The sequence below is a fragment of the Boleophthalmus pectinirostris genome, unplaced genomic scaffold (assembly GCF_026225935.1).
Source record: "Boleophthalmus pectinirostris isolate CB_2022bp ecotype Guang Dong unplaced genomic scaffold, ASM2622593v1 HiC_scaffold_14, whole genome shotgun sequence".
NCBI lineage: Eukaryota > Metazoa > Chordata > Actinopteri > Gobiiformes > Gobiidae > Boleophthalmus > Boleophthalmus pectinirostris.
The window spans coordinates 4,359,445-4,377,885 of NW_026571047.1; the positions used below are offsets into that span (position 1 = coordinate 4,359,445).

General features: G+C 41.8%; 1 protein-coding gene across 4 annotated transcripts in view; it reads right to left on the reverse strand.

The window, feature by feature from the left end:
- Nucleotides 1–18,441, reverse strand: part of wu:fj29h11 (uncharacterized) — a 54,982-nt gene that overhangs the window by 25,134 nt on the left and 11,407 nt on the right. For all 4 annotated transcript variants that reach the window (XM_055150189.1, XM_055150188.1, XM_055150187.1 and 1 more), the window contains 23 exons: nt 18,109–18,275; nt 17,894–18,037; nt 17,642–17,820; nt 17,176–17,348; nt 16,463–16,687; nt 15,899–16,008; nt 15,253–15,468; nt 13,922–14,018; nt 13,589–13,832; nt 12,371–12,518; nt 12,024–12,131; nt 11,708–11,777; nt 11,395–11,572; nt 11,058–11,184; nt 10,433–10,552; nt 10,069–10,219; nt 9,586–9,698; nt 8,727–8,877; nt 6,908–7,156; nt 6,379–6,594; nt 5,340–5,521; nt 3,577–3,766; nt 2,960–3,102 (listed from right to left, as the gene is read on the reverse strand). In XM_055150189.1, coding sequence (XP_055006164.1) covers nt 2,960–3,102; nt 3,577–3,766; nt 5,340–5,521; nt 6,379–6,594; nt 6,908–7,156; nt 8,727–8,877; nt 9,586–9,698; nt 10,069–10,219; nt 10,433–10,552; nt 11,058–11,184; nt 11,395–11,572; nt 11,708–11,777; nt 12,024–12,131; nt 12,371–12,518; nt 13,589–13,832; nt 13,922–14,018; nt 15,253–15,468; nt 15,899–16,008; nt 16,463–16,687; nt 17,176–17,348; nt 17,642–17,820; nt 17,894–18,037; nt 18,109–18,275 — 3,701 coding nt within the window. The remainder of the gene's footprint in view (nt 1–2,959; nt 3,103–3,576; nt 3,767–5,339; nt 5,522–6,378; nt 6,595–6,907; nt 7,157–8,726; nt 8,878–9,585; nt 9,699–10,068; nt 10,220–10,432; nt 10,553–11,057; nt 11,185–11,394; nt 11,573–11,707; nt 11,778–12,023; nt 12,132–12,370; nt 12,519–13,588; nt 13,833–13,921; nt 14,019–15,252; nt 15,469–15,898; nt 16,009–16,462; nt 16,688–17,175; nt 17,349–17,641; nt 17,821–17,893; nt 18,038–18,108; nt 18,276–18,441) is intronic.

The following is an 18,441-nucleotide window of genomic DNA, read 5'->3' on the forward strand; positions in this document are numbered from 1 at the left end:
AAAAAGCTTTGCCAGGTGAGAGTCGCGCAATGTCGATGACAAGGCCCCACCTCCCACATTAACCTGTATCCCACTGAGTCGTGTCCTTTAATCCGACAGAAGTTGAACCGCATCAGCGCACAAGAGCCCTTTTTTTTTTTTTTTCTTCCCTTAGTTTATGCAAATTAGCGATGCGGTTTAAAGTTTTGTTTCTGTGAGAGTTGCGCAAAGCTGCATTAAACACATTCTAATGTCAAACGGGCTGATGTGGATCTAGAGTGGTTACAGTTTATATGTCGTAAAGTTGAATTTATTTATGCAGATTAGTAGTGCAGATAGTAATAATAATGATGATAATTTTAATATAAAAAGGTTAATGATTAATCGATAATCAATCGTTAATTCTCCCGACGATCGATTAAGGAAATTTAATCGAATGCCCATCCCTAATTACAAAAGTAAAAGTAATATTTGATTTGAACATGGTTACCTCATATATGTGGACACAGTTGTCATGTTTATGGAATTAAAAATCTAAATCTTGTAGACGGTTCCTTTGTGTTTGATATGGAAAAAAAATATGCTGCTCATTTAATCATAAACAATGCTGTCAATCCCGATGCTTATTGTAACTCTATTATAATTACTGACAACAGTAATTAAGAACGGCGTTTCACCTTCACACCTCAGTTCAGATAGCCACCAGTCAGCGCGCGCTAAATGTAAGCTAACAATAGACGTATGATCCCTTGTGGCTATGGTCCAGGCTAAAGCAAGGGCAGAGAATGTTCCCCTGCTGTAAGCCCTGCTCTGTAAATCTACTGGTGCTGTCCCATCAGCACTCCTGATCCCACAACAATGAGCGCGGATTTGGTTGTGAGGCACTCTGCAGAGTACAGAGACAGCAGGTTTTACGTGTCCATGCAACCGGTCAATATTGCCATTAGTCTTACATAATTGCTTTTCTCATTAGAAGACACTGTACCTGTTTTTTTACGGTCTTAAAAACGTGGAAAAAATGAATTATTTTAAAAGGGCCCATATTATGCTATTTTCTGATCTATGTTATATAAGATGTTAATTTGAAAACTACTGCTTCATGACATCACACAGTGGAACAGAGCATTTTGAGCTTTGGAGATGCAGACAGACTAACTAATGCAGGATTACTCAAACATGTGTGAATGAAACAAAACACATCTCTGTTTTTTAATGAGGTGACAACATTCTGACATGGCTTGAAGCTGAAAAGAGTATTTTGCTTCATATAAATAGTTTGCAGGGGTCCAAAGTTATTCTAGCCTGATTCATCAGTCGGTTTCACTTAGTGGAAACTGTCTGACCTTGCAGCATTAGGATTCGTTCGCTCGAGGGTAGGTGGGTACTTTTTTAATTTAACCAATTGCTGCTATTTGGTAGTGATGCAAGTAGTGCACCGCTAACGGGGCTAACTGGTATATTAAGCTTTTCCCAAATCCTCTAGGAAAAAGGGCACTAATGTCTTTCCTCTTGATAAAATTTATCAAACATTGTCTTTGTTCCGGTTTTAAATCCTCGATCTCGGGAATTGTCGCCAACATAGAATGTATGGCTTTGTCTACATCCATCTCGACTGCTTTGTTTACTGTTGTGTTGAACCGCAAAAGTGATGCAGACATGGGTTCACAGCAAACCGTCTAGTGTATTCTGATTCTTGACGTAGTCGCTGGAGAGAAGGCACTAGATGGAGCCAGTCTGTCTAACACCTTATGAATTCCAAACATCCTAATTATTTACCACATTGTGTTTATTTGCACTTTTCACAACTTTTTACTAGAGCTGAGTTCACGGCAATGCTAACGACAACTGGCATGCCAACCACACACTTCCTTATTCTGACCTCAAGAGCTGTTTATTATATCTGTACTGGGGCAAGACACATTTTGCCCTCTTTCATAACATGTATATGCATTATTATGAAATGCTAAAAGTGCAGGATGAAACTTTTCTGATGGGGGGGTCATCATGGCATAATGCTGCATTCAGACATGCCAAGTTTACGCACCGAGTTTATGGGCAAGTTGAAAAACCTGAACTGGTGGTGAAATTTGCTGTGCGTCAATGAGTTTCAGGGGTCTGCCTTCAGATGTAGAGGCGTCAAACTACAGGCATTTTCTTGTGTGTTTCTATTGGACAAAAATATCATGTGAAACAAACATTCTACTGTGGGTGGCCTAACCTGCTTGTCTCCAAGGAGATATTTAATCCCAATATTGTAGAACTTTACAGCCAGACAATATTCTTTGTGAAGACAAGCAGGTGTTGGACCCTTTACCAGAAAAGTTACAAAAACATTCTGTAGGCTTTCCCTTTCATAGATGACACTTAGCTGATAACGATTAGCTGCTGAATGCTCTCTGCGGGCCAAAACAGGGGAGTGAAGCATTTAGACAAATTAGCAGCATGGCTATGGAGCCACCCTCTGGTTGGGCAGCCACTGTATTTAAAATTTGAAAGCTTCCTCAGGGAGTTGCGTGGTGACTAACAAGTGCAAGACCTAATATTTATTTTTAAATAAAATAATAAATAAAATATTTCTGACACATTACACAGCACAAAGTTATTAAAGCCTTTTGCTGAACCTTGGCTTTAAATGTGCTTATTGGATGTTATGGATGTTAGTGGTGGTTAGTAGGTGGTTAGCCTCCGCAATGCCTTTGACCTGTTAATATTTGAATTTCTTTCTCAGTGTTGAGCTCCAATGGCAACACTGTGCCAACAGATAGATGCTCTGTAGTGAAGGTGATTAAGTGCTACATGATCTGAGATTGTAACAAATCTGGTTAAAATGGGAAGAGGGGGTTCTTATAACAGCGTATATTATGATCATTTGTTTACTCAGTGGAGTGTCTGATTTGGAGAGATGTATTGATCATGAACACAACAAGTGTAAGCGTCCGTCGGACAGGTGAACTTTAGGTTCCACACGTATGATCCTCACCAGTTCCTTTGGTGTGAGTGTCCTCCTCTCCTTCCTGATGATAAAGCCATCTTTCACTCCCAGTTTGGTGAAGAGCTCTCTCCAGCCGGCCACGTCCGAGTCTGCCTTTGCGTAACAGGGGCTCAGCAGCACCCACTCATGGCCTGCACCACCCACAGGAAACAATCAGCAGCACAGGTTAGCAAAGGAAAATGTTACGGTCACTGATAATGTCATCCATGAAGAAGGTTGTTGGAGTAATGTTGGCAAATTAAAAATAAACTCTCAAGAATCTTAAATCTCAAGCAATGTAGTAGAATGCAAAAAGATCGCTATGTACATTTGTTTGGATGGCAAATCCAGAACAATTATACAATTCCAGGGCTTAAACTATTCAAATGATTCTAGCGAAAGTGTCTGGAGTTTAAAAACACAATGGGGCACTTCCTGTATTACCACAAGACATCACAAGGTGAAGTATTTTCTGTTTAAGAGAGGAGATCAGCCTAAATGTGCAGGGTTTGTGAGTTAAACATGAGTAAATGAAAAAAAAAAACATAACTCCTGGTCTGTTTGTAATGAGGAAACTACATTATAACTTTAGTGTTGAGCCTGGTGAAAGGGCTGTGTGGACATACCGGGCAGTCTGCTGTTTAGGTTGATGTTGCCGTACTCCTCAGAGAAGTAGACTCGGCTGTCTTTGGGACAGAGCAGCCCCCTGCTGGTGAGCACAGGGACTGCAGTGTCAGACAGCTCCTGCATAGAGGAGGATGAGGAGTGCTGCTTTATGAACACCAAGTAGCTCACCACCACCGCCTCTGGTTTGGACTGTAAGACAACAAAGACTGTTCTGTAGAAATGTACAACCTGCAGATATTACAACAATAAAACAACGTAGCTGAGGAGTGCTGTCAGACAAGTGAATCTTGCTAGATGTTGAATAAGCAAGTACTGTTGTCACAATATGAAAACTAAATCTGGGTTTCAATACTAAGGAATAGTCTTGATAGTCATTATTCTGATCTTTATTTAGACAACAGCATGTGATATTCTTCATTAAATCATAGTACCGTAATTTCCGCACTATAGAGCGCTCTGGATTATAAGGCGCACCGTCATTGAATGGTCTATTTTTGAACTTTTTTTCACAAATAAACCGCACTGGACCTTAAACGTAACACAACAATTAGATGGGTGAGTGGTTTTGTTTGGTGCGTTCACGGTGACTCTGGACTTTGTTCAGTTGTGGCATGTAGGGAGGGTGCTGTCTGGGACCGCTGGATTGTCGGCGTGTTCGCAGTGACTCAGTTGTTCAGTTGTGTCTAGAAGTGGCACATTGCACTCGCTTTTTATGTAAGTTCCTCCGTTCCGTTCCTCGTCCGCATGGATTGATGTGTGGCTGTGAGTGTTTGTTGCTGTGTGGTCGCTGTCTGCTCCATACGTGTTTGCGTGTTCTGCGGCTTTGTAGTTTAATGAAGTCGTGCTGGGACACCCGAGTGGATTTGTGTATAGGGTGTTCTGGATTGTGGGGCACTCAGTTGTTTTTTGATGGGGTTGGAGGCTTAAGAGCGTGTCCTATGGTGCGGAAAATACGGTACTTTCTTTTCTATTCCCACGTGTCCTTATATGTGTGTAATCCCTCAGTGGTCTAGTAGGTTTATAGTGGCCCATGGGTGTATACTGGTCTATGTGCTCTTATACTTGTTCTGATACAGCTCAAGATCATTCTAAAGACATTCAGGAAAAGTTTATATATGTCCAGTGAATTGAACCTTTTTAGTATTGATACCTGCTCAAATGAGTATCTAGTTTTAGTTCTATGAGCAAGTATAATCTCTAACACCTAATACCAATTACTCTTAAATTCACAGTATGTAACTTTTTAGACAAAAATAGACTAAAATCAAGTTCAATTTGGTTATGTTTTATTGTTTACTGCACTGAAAACATGCATCCTTAATGTGAGTGGGTTTGCATCTCCACAAACGTGACTCTTATTTGGTCTTGTTTCCATGGAAATGTTGTTCTTTTGGCTAAGTTCCCAAATATATAACTTTTCTATTTCCATGGAATCATGCAGGTGATGTGCCACCTCCATAAGGGTATGCTCCAAAAGCATACAAGTGGAACATGTTCTTGGTCTCTTCTTACTGTATTATTCTGGATCTTATATACTGAAAATTGATTGTGGGGCAAAAAATTGATTTAAGCTAGAAGGTGATCTGAGCAAATTTGAGGGAGTTTTTCACATAAAGTGTAAAGGCAAAACACTAACTGAAATATATGTAACAAATAAGACTCTTGCCTTGTGAAGGTAAACTCATACTGTGGAACAACCATCATAAATAAGAATAAAAACATAGCCTCAATGGAGAAGAAGGCACTTTTAGTAGTATGTTACCTTCCACTTGGCACTATGTATGGCCGGGTAGATGTGTTGTTGAAGCAGCTCCTCTGGCTCCAGCTCATGTACGCCCAGCCTCCTGAGCAGCTCCCTGACCTGCTGACTCTCCAGAGGGTCCATGCAGCTGAGCAGGGTGGGGTGGACCACGCACACGTCCTGGTACAGCGCGCTCAGGGGGCCTAGCACACAGCCACACAAAAGTCACGCTTACAAAACTAATAGGCTCATAAACTATTCAGGTTTGAAAGAGAAGAAGAATACATTTTGTTACATAAAGCATTTACATATGATCTACTCTCCTATAAATACCAATGCAATGTCATCTAGAAACATCGCCAACAACGCCAGAATAAATCGTCTGTCTTCTGTCATGGCTCTGAGTTCAGTGGGGGAGAGTGAGGTGACCCACTTTAAGTTTCCACGGCTTAAAGGTTGCAGGACACTGTGAGTGCTGTGCTCTTAAATATTTGATCTTGACCCTGGGGCTGCCCACACTTCAGTGACATCTACACATGGGGTGCTGGGAGGAGCCTAAGCACACACTGATAGAAAGTTCACCTTTATTTAAAGGTACAGGATGGAACTTTGTCACTTGTGAAGTCACTTGCATGATTTAATCGAAATAGAAAGTACTAAAGTAGACTTCAGAGGATTTTCTTTGGAGGTTTTACATACTTAATCCATAACCACTTAAATAAAGCCCAGTGCCCTCTTTGATCAAAGATCAGGAAAATATTTTGTCACAGATCTTCACAGTCTTAGTTTAGTTGCACAGGTGGTACTGTGCAGTTGACACTCAATACCTGCTTTTGTGGTGGGCACGGGCACAAGCTTTACTCTGTCACGCTGACAGCAGTGTAAGCTAAGTGTTTTTAAAAGAGCAGTATTCATCATAATTTAAAAAGCATGTTGACCGATTAATGAACCAGTTTGACAGCAGTTTATGAATTTTAACTAAGTGGAGACTTCTAAGTTCAATACATCCAAAGACTATGCCACTGTGCTTCTGCATTTTTATTAAAAACACTGTTCTTACCAGTGTTGTGAGCCTTGCTCTTGTTCTTCTTGTTGCTGGTCTCCTCCATAGGGAAGAAGACTCCCTCTGTGCTGAGGGCCACCACGCGGCCGTCAGACAGGGGGATTATGGGTAAGTCTCTGAGTGTCTGCAGGATGGAGTCGGCCTCTCCGTATCCGTGCTCCAGAGCGCGAAAGTTACACACCAGCAGCTTGGCCAGTTTCTGCAGCCCGCCCTCTACAGGACACACACAGTTAAGAACATGAAGGTATTTAGACACACACATAGAATTTACTGTATCAGAATACGTGATTTAACAGCATATTAAAACCAACTCACACAGAGTAGATTTACTTCAACCTTTGTTTTGAAGTAACAGCACTGTTTTTCCTCACCAAAGTATTGCTCTTTCTACTTGAGAATTATTATTATTATTATTATTATTGTTTTTTCAGTTAAAATAATTGGCAATGCTACCAGCCTTCTGTACGAGCCATGACCTATATAGTAAACATACAAAATGTGTACAGTTTTTTCTGAAGACACAAACCTGAGTGAATGCCCTCCATCTTCATGAGGTCTTTGGCCATGGCGGAGGTTACCGTGGTGACGTCTGGCCCTCTTAGGTAGCGCACCCCCAGCTCTCGCAGCAGGGAAGATGGAGGGGCGGGGCTGAGGCCGGGGTGCAGGTAAGACAGGGACAGGTGCTTCTCCAGCTCCTCTCCTCCAATCACATCACGGATCACAGGGTCCTGACACACGGCCACCTGGGAGGGCAGCTTGTACACCACTTTACCATCTGAGAACGCAAGAAAAAAAGGTCCTAAAAAATGTCCTTCTTGTTGTCTGGGGCTGTAGTCAACTAAAGAAATCCATAGTTGACCAAAAAGGGGCTGTGGCAAAAGCTCTCAAAACTATTACTATTACTTATTTCTGTGTATCTGACCCCAACTGCACTCACAACTCAAGACTACACCTGCAGGGGAAGTTCAAACAAAAACTACTATTTATTCATAAAAAGTACTAGGAAACCATGTATTCATATAAACACAGATTAAATGTGTGAATCTTGAATTTAATCTGCCTTTTATATTAAAGGACCTATATAAGGCAAAATTGACTTTTGTGAATCTATTGTGATGGTTATAATGGTGTTTCCTCGTTGTGTTCCTTCCTTCACACATATTTGAATCATCACCAAAGCTGCAAAGCTCAAAATGCTTTGTTCCACCTTGTCATGTAGTTGTGGTTTTCAAGTTAACAGCTTCTTTTACCTTTAGTTCAATAGCAATTCCGGGATTGAAATTATCCAAATGATTCTAGAGAAGGTGCATGGAGTTAAAAAACACAATGGAGCACTTCCTACATTACCACATGACATCACGAGGTGGAACAGATTGTTTTTTGTTTGAGAGAAGGACTCAGCCTAAATCTGCAGAGTTTGTGTGTTAAACATGTGTGAATGAAACAAAACATAACTCCAGGACCATTTGTGGTGAGGAAACAACATTAGAACACACTGAAAATCAAAAATTGCGTATAATATGGGCCCTTTAAAAGACCAAAAAATACCTAATCTTCAGCTAACTCCCTTCCTCCCTCCCTTCTTCTTTCTACTGTTGTCCCATATAAATCCTTATCATCTAAATAAAATAATTAGGTGACTAATACAAATCCTCTATAACATTATCAGTTGGTGTACAAGTTTTAGGGGCCATCCTAAAACTACTCAAAACCAGCCAATTTTTTGGTTTCTTATAATATTAATACATCAGTTTTATATAGCGCTTTTTTGGACACTCAAAGACGCTTTACATTATTCATTCACTCCAGACCTGGTGGTGGTAAGCTACTACTGTAGCCACAGCTGCCCTGGGGAAGCGAGGCTGTCAATCTGCACTATCAGCCCCTCCGACCACCACCACTCACACACACACCACTTTCATACTAGGCAATGAGGGTGAAGTGTCTTGCCTAAGGACACAACAACAGTTTTTATGACTGACACCCACCGTGGCTTCTGATTTTCCCAGTGTCTCCCATCCAAGTACTAACCAGACCCGGCCCTGTTGAGCTTCTGAGATCTGACGGGATCAGACTTTGACAAGCCAGTAAATAATAATATTTATTATTTGTTATTGTGTAACAAATAATATAATATTGATAATTATTCAAATGAATGATCAGTTAGTATTGTTTTTTGTTTGATTTTTTTTGTCTCAACAACCCTGTACGGAATTCTCAGAGATTTACCCCTAACTAAGCTACAGAACATTTCTTTGTATGTCTCATGTGGAGGGGGTCACATAGTAGTAGTAGTTGTGTGCGTGCCAATCCCTTTTATAATGTAACAGCGTACTGTGTGGTACCTGTGCTGAGCGTGGGCAGGAAGGCTCTCCCTTTGAGCAGCTGGATGATGTGCTGTGCCACGGGTTTGAAGAAGTCCAGGATCTCATCGGGCAGAGGGATGAACTGGAGGAAGTGGCACAGACCTCGGAGCCCTCTGAAGTCTGGGTGGGTCTATGAGGAGCATACAAAGTTACAGAGGCATTAGTAAGAGGACTAAAGACTGAGCTATATAATGGTTGACCGATATGGGTTGGTTGATATAGCAGGCTGATAGTTGCACTTTTCAGAGTAGCAGCTATCAGCCTTAAAAGGTGCATTACGTAACTTTTCTAGTGGAGTGTCCGACAAATACTTTTGTTCATGCACATATTATTGTTTTGTCTGTTTCTCAGTATGGCATTAAACCTATCTATCTTCATGGAGACAAAACCAGACCAAGTTACAGGTCAGATCTGTGGAGAGGTAACCCCTCTCAGTCAGAATGCCTGTTTTTTTTTGTTTTTTTCCTAGGCATTGAGTATATGTAAGGTAGAGCTGTTTAATGTCATACTGTGGAACATGGCAGGCAGAACAGGCAGAGCACTGACATATCCATAGAAACAAGCAGCTGACAGACCCCAAACCAAAAAGTTGCACAGTGCACCTTAAAAAAAAAAAAAACTCTGACAGATTTGAACAGAAAAGAGATGGATGTAGTTGAACAAGTTGAAAAAAATGTTATCTTTATTTGTTACCATAGCAAGGGAGGAAACTTTTTTGTTTGTTTGTTTGTTTGTTTGTTTAGATATTGTGCCCAGTGTATCGAGATATACTGAGCAGTGTAAAACCTGTATTGTTGCATTCCTATTGTGAACATAAAGAAAAGAAAGGTGCGCTCACATTAAAGACCTCCATGGCCTGCAGAAAGAGCTGAGGGATTTCCGAGCGGAGCCACTGGTTCCAGGAGCTGTCTCGGTCCACGTCCTCTCGAGATGAGGGGATGTCAAAGTCCCCTGTGCAATCAACATGAACAAGCTCAAATAATGTGGCCAATATAGAAAAAATATATATATCATAGTTTTATTAGAGCCTTGTCAGGTTTTCCATGTGTGCATTATTCCTGAATATAATCTGATTTTCACTGTCCTAAAAAATGGTTCGCCGTGGTCCAAAGTTATTCCTTACTTACCTTATGCATATGTGCTTTTAGAGTAGAATTTATGTAAGTTTCTTTCAACTTTTGGATATCAGGGAAGAATTATAACACTTCTAAATTCATTGCAGTGTATGATTAGGATGCATAGTACAGAGGAATAACTTTGAATCACTGCAGACTGTTTAAAATGAACTACTTCTGTTTCAAGGGGAAAAAAGACACCTCACCCTGGATGATGAAGCGGAAGCCAAAGGTGCGGAGGGGCAGGTAGGCAAACACGGGCTGTTTCTGCGGCTGCCCTATGACCTCATTCCCTGTGTCCTTTGTGCTCAGCTGGAAGGCCAGAGCCAGCTCTGTCGCCTCCACTCCGTCTTTGATCTGCACGGCACACAAGGATCAATGTACACACACACATACAGTACATATACACACACGGTACCAGCATGTGATGTCAAGGCACGGAGGGGAGTTAGGTGTCAAACACACTAGCAGCCACAGGTCTACTGCTGGTTGGCTAACAATGTGTCCAAAACATGCAGTTTTTACAGTGCATGAGACAAAAATACACATACAGTGTGTCCTAGGCCTCACCTTCCGTGGAGTGAGCATGCTCTTGATGACCAGCCAGCGCTCCATGCCCTCAGTGTGCTCCACCTCCAGCACGTTATGGCTCAGGTCTTTACGCGACATGGTGACATGGCGGTTCTCCAGCTGTGCAAAGCAAAGGAACAACTCATTGTTTTAAAGATACATTTGATTTTGTCCTTGTGTTGTATTTTGTTTGCAAAGTAACTGCCTGCTCTGGTACTTTGTGAAAACAAATAATGCCTATATATATAGGCCTATATACAACAATTAAAAATGGGATTTCTCTGGATGTCTGCTGTACTATTTTCTTTTCTACTTTCTAATGTCGTTTCCTCATCACAAACAGACCTGGAGTTGTGTGTTGTTTCATTCACACATGTTTAACACACAAACCCTGTATATTTAGGTTGAGTTCTTCTCTCAAACAGAAAACACTGAAGTCATAGTGGAAGTTGGAGATATATTTGACACAATAAGAAAGCCTAGAGCAATAAAACTGAATTTTACACAATGATTTTATTGTGAGCTCCAGTGTCGTAATGTCAGTGGGAGGATTGAATATGTAGTAGCTAATCCCAAATGATACTAATGAACAGCTAAACAGTGGTGGTGTAGTGAAGGGCCTAACCTGGTTGTAGATGGTGATGGAACGCAGGCGGTGCAGGAACAGTAGGAGAGACGGGTGCACATCATGGAACAGGTTTCTGGTCTGGTGACTCTCAGAGCGCAGGGGCAGGCAGATCTTTGTGCTCCAGCTGAAAACACACACTCCACATGAGAAACTAGAGCAGGTATTCTAGAACATTGATTTTAAGCCAGTGTGCTGGGGAACACTTGTGTGCCTTGAGGTATTGCCTGTGTGCCTTGAGAAAATTACAATCTGAGTAAACTGACACAAATGCATTTTAATGTAGGAGTTACGAGGGAGACAGAAGATTGTGAACTAATTTACAGTGACAGAGGACCTGTGGTGGCTGATGTCCTCCAGCAGGGGGCTCACATCCCTCTGGTCCTCAGTCCAGTGGGGCAGGATGTAACCCATGGGTCCACAGGTCTTGTCAAAGCGCAGGTGGAAGCCATTGGAGTGGATCTCAGGACAGTCTGTTACCTTGAACACAGACTTAAACCCGATCCCTTTTTGTCCTAGAATAATAATAACAACAATAGTTTATGTATTATATAGAATGCCATCAGATTCTCCTGAGTTAAATCATGAACTACATCTAAAACCTATGAACCTCTCTGTAATCCACTGACAACATTTTATATTCTACCCACCTATGTATCCGTACGTGTGCTTTCCCTTGGTACTGCGGCCCACATCGCAGATCGCCCGGATGTTTTTCTCCTGCAAATAAAATCCATTCTATTTGTAAAGTCACACTTCTCTGAGGGATGAGGCAAATTCATACTTTGTAAAAAGTTGCTCTTGCATATAGGACTGCATGCTTTTGAAAACTTATGACATTTAAAATGTAAATATAAATGGAGAGGCCGATCCCAAACAAACTTTGTCCTTTGTCGATAAGCAATAACTCGTTGTGCTATCTGAAGTACATATATGTAGTGAGTTTATGTTATTATTTGTGTTTACCTGAAAGCCTGTCTCATTGTTGAGTACAGTGATGCAGTCTCTCTCCACCACAAAGGCCAGGGCAGGGGTCACTCCATCCTCTAATGCATAACTGTTGTCGTCTGCATTCTGCAAACATGTACAAGAACACAAGGAAGACTAGAGAAACAGCACTCTTTTGATATACTGTAACAAAAGGAGTAAAATACTATTGTCACCACAGTGTGTGGTGTGGTTAAGGAAGGAGGTTAAGAGGAGCCCGAATAGAATGGCTATGGATTATCAAATTGTGATCATACAGATAGGTCCTGGTCAAGAAATTTAAAGTAAATAGTAAATAGAGAGTTCTTTTAAGAGTGTAGTGTTACCTGAATGAGCTCCAGGACAAAGTGTGTGTCTTTGCTGTAGAGCTCTGTGGAGAGGCGATCCAGGCTTCGGCCCAGGCGCTCCTGGTGCACCTGCATCAGCTTCTGGCCCTCTGCGGTCAGCTCCACGCCCACTCCAAACTCACTCTTCCTGCACTCAACAGTCAGAACACACATGAGACTCTTCTCACCAAACAGAGGACCACCAGAGCCACAACTAAACTTGCAGAGTAAACTAGCCATAGTCCAATAGTTGTTTTTCCTCAGCCAAAGGAGATATCTGAAGTTTATCCTACTGCTATTGCCACCAACAAATACTTGCCATTAGCATTATTAAGATTTGTAACAATGTTCATAATTTCATGTGGAAATTGATGAAGTAATGTTCCTAAATTAAAGGTGCAGTGAGTAACTTCCTGGTGGTGTTGCATCACCTATAGGATTACATGGAAACAGAACGTTAAAAATCCCATTGTATGGGAACATTCTCCATGGAAAAGGAACAACATTTACATGGAAACAAGCACGAGGCCATCCTCCAGGCCAAATGAGAGTCAGGTGTGTGCAGAAGCAAGCCATGGGCACCGCCATCATCACTGGGTTTGCATTATTTTGCATCAGACTGCCGAACTCACAGCAAAGTCGTTTTAAAGCCTCCAGAGCATCGGTGCAGTGTGGCTTGTTGGTGCACATAAACATTGGACATTTTACACAAACAAACCTACTTTATTTCATATTTTAGCAGCAAAACCTTTTTTCTAATTCTCAAATGAAATGAGATTCTCGCTTACCTGGAAGTGCCACCACAAAGAAAGCACAGTTTAGGAGCATTTATGACAAAAATGGGCACAACAGAAAAGGTCAGTGCTTCTGGTTATTGTGGCTTGAAGTTCTATTTCATCCCTACTGACTGCCAGAAGCAGTGCTTCAAGCACTGAATGGTCATCTTTGCATATGCGCAGGTCGAGGATCTAATGACACCGAGAGCGATGAGTGTGAGTGATATCGAATTATTATCCATTTTTTCTACACTACTGCTTGCTAAACAGCCCCATGACTTTTGTCTGAGCAGTGGTATACATCTTGCTCTTCAGGGGCTGTGCAAGCATCTACCTTATTTATTTATTTATTTATTTTTTGATCCAATCACTTATACTGGTATTAGCTCCAATATACCATTCCTCCCATCTATTTTACACAAACCATATAATTCTTCCAAACCTGATGTCTTCGATGAGGGCTTGTTCTGGACACAGCCCCCCTCTCTCCTCCGTGACTTGGGCCTGCTGCTCTTGGTCTGTGTCTCCTTCTCTTTGGTCTCCCTCTGGGCTTGGTTCTCCCTCGCTGCTCTGATCTGTAGCCTCTCTGTTAGGAATACTGGCCAGCTCGTACAGCTCCTCGTCATCTTCCTCCTCCTCTTCTTCTTCTTCTTCCTCCTCCACTTTGACGTCCATGTCACCATTCACTGCATTTAGATATTTAGGAAACACAACATTATGCTCTCTCTCATAGCAGGCATGCTTTGTAAATGTCTCCACTATATGTTGAGGTTACCTCGTAGGTTTAGAGAAGAGGAGGTGTCTAACATATCAGTATCCTCAGTGTCACTCAAGTCAAACTCACTGCTGCTCTCTGAATGTATGTTATTAGACTGAAAAAAGGAAAAAAATATAGTGAATGTACGTAAGCATGCAGGCAAATAAATGAATTGTTGCAGTTTTGGTTTTAGACAGAGTTAGACAAAAGTTTGTAAAAGACACAAATTATGACCGATTTAATTATTAAGTAGGCCCCAAGAAGACCCAGGACACACTGAAGGGACTATGTCTCTGAAATACGGGTGGGCGATATCTCGATATTTTAAATATATCGAGACTCGATATGGATTTTGACATATCGTATATATCAATATAATGCTTATATTCAATTCTGGCTTTGCTTGTTTGCCTTCTCTGTGCTCGCCCTGGTGCGCCCCCACCTCCCTAATTTTGCTGCTTGTGTCTCATTAATTCCTCACTATCGCCGTGAATGCCGAAAGTTGGTGCCAGTGAAAAGCTTCTAGCGCCACAAAACTTTTCCACCATTTACAGACAAGACAACCAACAGCACATCTTCTGTCACAGAGAGAACACTCATATTATACGGTGTCATGTCCTTTAACCCGAAAGAAGCTAAACAGCATCAGTAGCACAAGGAGCGCCCTGTTTATGCAAATGAGCCACGAGGTTTTAAGTTTCGGTAAAACGTAAACACAAGCGTGCAAAACTGCATTAAACATATTATAATTTCAAATGGGCTGATGTGGCTCTAGAGTTGTTATGCTTTAAATGTTGTAAAGTTTAGTCATGTAAAGTTTATTTATGCAGATAATTTTAATCAATAATTTGCTACAGTGTAACTTGTACAATAGTGTTTGGAAACATTCGGTTTGATCTGCAGTGGATTGTGGGAAACCTCATAGCTCCTTATGCTGGTGAGGAACATGGGTTTGTTATAATAAGGAACCTCCTGAGTTTCCTCTGTTAAAGGAGCTCAAGGTTATTGTATGGTTAGGTTTTTGAAGGGTTATTTTTCCTATACGCATATTGAGATATATATCATATATCGAGATATAGAAAAATATATATTTTGCTCCATATGGCCCAGCCCTACTCTGAACTGGCCTGAGAACATCTCATGATCCCCCAGAAGAGCTGAAGGAAGTGTGTGTGGAAAGGACTTCCCTGATCAGACAGCTGCCTCTACAACCGGAACAAAATGGATGGAAGGATTTGAGCTCAAAAAGTTATATCTTGTAGGTCTTGTGATCTTTAGTAAGCAAGTAGCTGGTTCGCCCTGAGCTAAGTGTATAATAAGGCACTGGTTCTAAAGAGGAGCATGTTCACCTTGGCCCCCCTCACTGCCTCTTGGCATGTGGGTCTCTCCTGGAGCAGAGGCGGGTTCAGCTTCCTGTAGTAGTCCTTAATCCAGTCTGTGATGCCTAGCAGGATGCCCAGGCGGTGCAGGAGGTTCAGGTGCTGTGGGTTTGACTGGGCCACGCTCATCAGAACTACCTTAGAGCGCGTCTGACCCAGCACTTTGGAAAAGGGCTCCAGAAACACCTGACATCAGGGGAATACAACTTGTGACAGCAGCTCTTATTCATTAACAGGTTAAATTAAAGGTTCACTATGAAAATTTTCAGCCACTACTCTCCATGAAGATGTCATTACCTTGTTCGGAATATTCCACAGTCAACTTTAAATTTGTATATCACCACAAAGTTACATGTCAGATCTGTAGTGAGGCAAGCCAGCTTACCATGAGAATACACATTTATCAAAGTATTTATTTATTTTTTGCAACGATGGGTAAAATTTTAAGGCCATACTGTTGAACACTGTAAGCAACAATAACTTCATGGAGATTAGTAAACACTAAAAAGCACACCTTTAGGTCAATTCAGCTAGTAGACTTTAGCTGTAAACTTTTCTAAAATGATGCATTTCATTTTCTGGGACTATCAAGTACACATTCAGAGGAGTTCCTAACCTGCTGCATCAGAGTCCTGCAGGTTCTTGTGGGGATTCGAACTAAACAAGCCAAAACAAACTCAGCCACTCTTCTGTAGCATGACACGTCTTCATGAGCCTGGGACAAATCTGACAAAATATTACAGAAATAGAAAAAAAATACAAACATTCAATTACCTCTTTAGCAAATGCACATGTTTAAAGTGTGAGCATATGAATGCAGAATGCCTCTGACGCTAAACACAAAAAATTCCATCCAAAATGCAGAGACATTTTTCCGACAGTGTAAATTTCCATTTATCATTATTTATTTTTATGAGTCCAATCATAACTGTTGTGTAAATCAGGAAAGTTTTGGTCCTTCTTTACATATAACTCTAACTTCCATAACATTACAATTATGGAATTACCTCTACATATGCCATATCTGCTGCCAATCAAGAAATAAAATGATAAACTTCACCAAAATAAAAGTAAAAAGCTAGGTAAGATATTTAGTAAAACCTAAAATATAATGATGGTAATCATGTTTTTGTGAAATGAGTTGTCTAACCTAAACCTTAAATTCACTTTAAAAACTTACCTTCTCTGGCCACAGCCGCTGCCAATGAGCTCTGCATGTGATTGGCCAGCAGAGCCAGGGGGGCGTTGTCCACCCCGTAGGCCACCACCATGGACACCAGATGCCCCGCAGTGCCCACGGCGTCCAGGCTCTCTGCAGCTACACTGAAGTCCTGCTCTCCTGTGTGCGATGTGGTCCTGAGCAGCACCCCGGGGCACACTTCCAGAGCAGAGAGACCACTGGTGCCTGGAGCGTTAGGGCATAATGCTGTTCATTTAGTCCACTAACACGTTTTGTTTGTTCTAATATTTTTGCAGGCTAAAGCTGAATTAAATGAAATCAGGCATGACCCGAACTGCAAATAAAAACTAAGTGTAAATGAAAAGTAAACTTGTACCGAGCTTCCAATGAAACTGTACTAGGGCTGTTACTGTTAGGGTTGTTACTAATCGCTACTAAAACTAGTATCAAAACTAGATACATGCGACAGAATGACAGAAAAATGTGTATTATTTGTTTTTTGTTTCTTTGTCATTGCTTCATTTCATTTAATCTCTGTGTTGTTGTGATGTGGTGCTAGTGAAATACATAATAGATTTTGTTGACTAAATTTGTTAGTTTAATTCCACTTGTTGTGTTGTGACACTCCAATCAGCTAAACCAGAAGCACAAGCACAATGTCGACTACCTGCTGGTATTTCACTTGTGGTGTGTTTTGGATCATGAAGCATTACCTGCATTTCTTTCAATAAAATCTTTCAAAGGGCCATAGAGAGGTTTGAACACGAGGTCCCATTGGCTCCACTGGCCTAAGTCCTCCAGGAGGGGGCAGGACAGTAGACTGGACAGGGCCTGGTCCTTGGACATCTCCCCCAGGCGTCCCACGGACTCACCCTCGACCTCAGCGCTGTGGGACAAAGAGGAGACATAAGAGAAGTAAAGTAGATGTTTTAAACTAAAGCTCACTGCCAAGCTAGTCAGGGAGGTTCAACAATTGTGGTTAGAAGAAACAAAATGGTTACATCTACTATCAAAACATCTCTCACTGTACTTGGTTTCACAGGCAAAACATCATAATTATGTTCTTTGACATTTTTCTGTTCTCATTAACCTGTGAGTGGAATATAAATAACACAAACAAGTCTGAGGCAGTTTATCATGCTGTACACATTACATCTATATGAACATATAAATGCCCACCTTGAGCTGCTGCGTTTGACCAGCAGTGCCAGCTCGTAGTAGACCGGGCTGAGTCCTCCTCCGGACAGTTGCTTCTGCTGCTGCACTAGGCCGGCCAGTCTGTGCAGAGCCCCAAAGCCCAGGTCTCTGCTGTCCCTCAGCCTGTAATGGGAGCGCAGTGCTGTCTCTATCAATGAGAGCTGTTCAGGAGAAAGAGAGATTCTTTAGACATGAGGATTCAAACAGCACCAAACAAAAGGAAAAGGGTCGTACCTGCTCTGGGTCTGTATGGTTCAGATCCCCACACTGTTTGATGAACTCAAACACGTCCTGACGAGTGGGCCTGAACCCAGCGCCCCCCAGCCCAACACTGCTGCTACTGAGGAACAGAGCCGAGCCCAGGCACTCCTGCACCAGCTGTTAGAACACACCATCACACCTGCTGCTTTGTACAAGTGCAATACATATGTCTATCCCACCAGACCCACCTGCACGTGTTTCACAAGGAAGTCCAAGAAGGTGCCCATCTCCAAGCAGAGGAAGTTCTGGAGGTAGAAGTGCTTAATGAGTTTCTTCTCCAGAGCAGCCATGAAAGCCAGAGTGATGGTGGAGGTGTGAGAGGAGAGGCTGTCCTTCACAAACTGCTGCACTGCACCTGAAACACAGCACTCATCACAGCATTCTGGACTTGGTTACAATAGGAGTCTGCCAACTACACAGGAGACAGCAGTACATCACATGTTACAGTTGTGCCATAACAAGTTATACCACCAGATGGTGAGCTCATACATAGTTTTTCTATGGCCCTGGCTTTATATCCT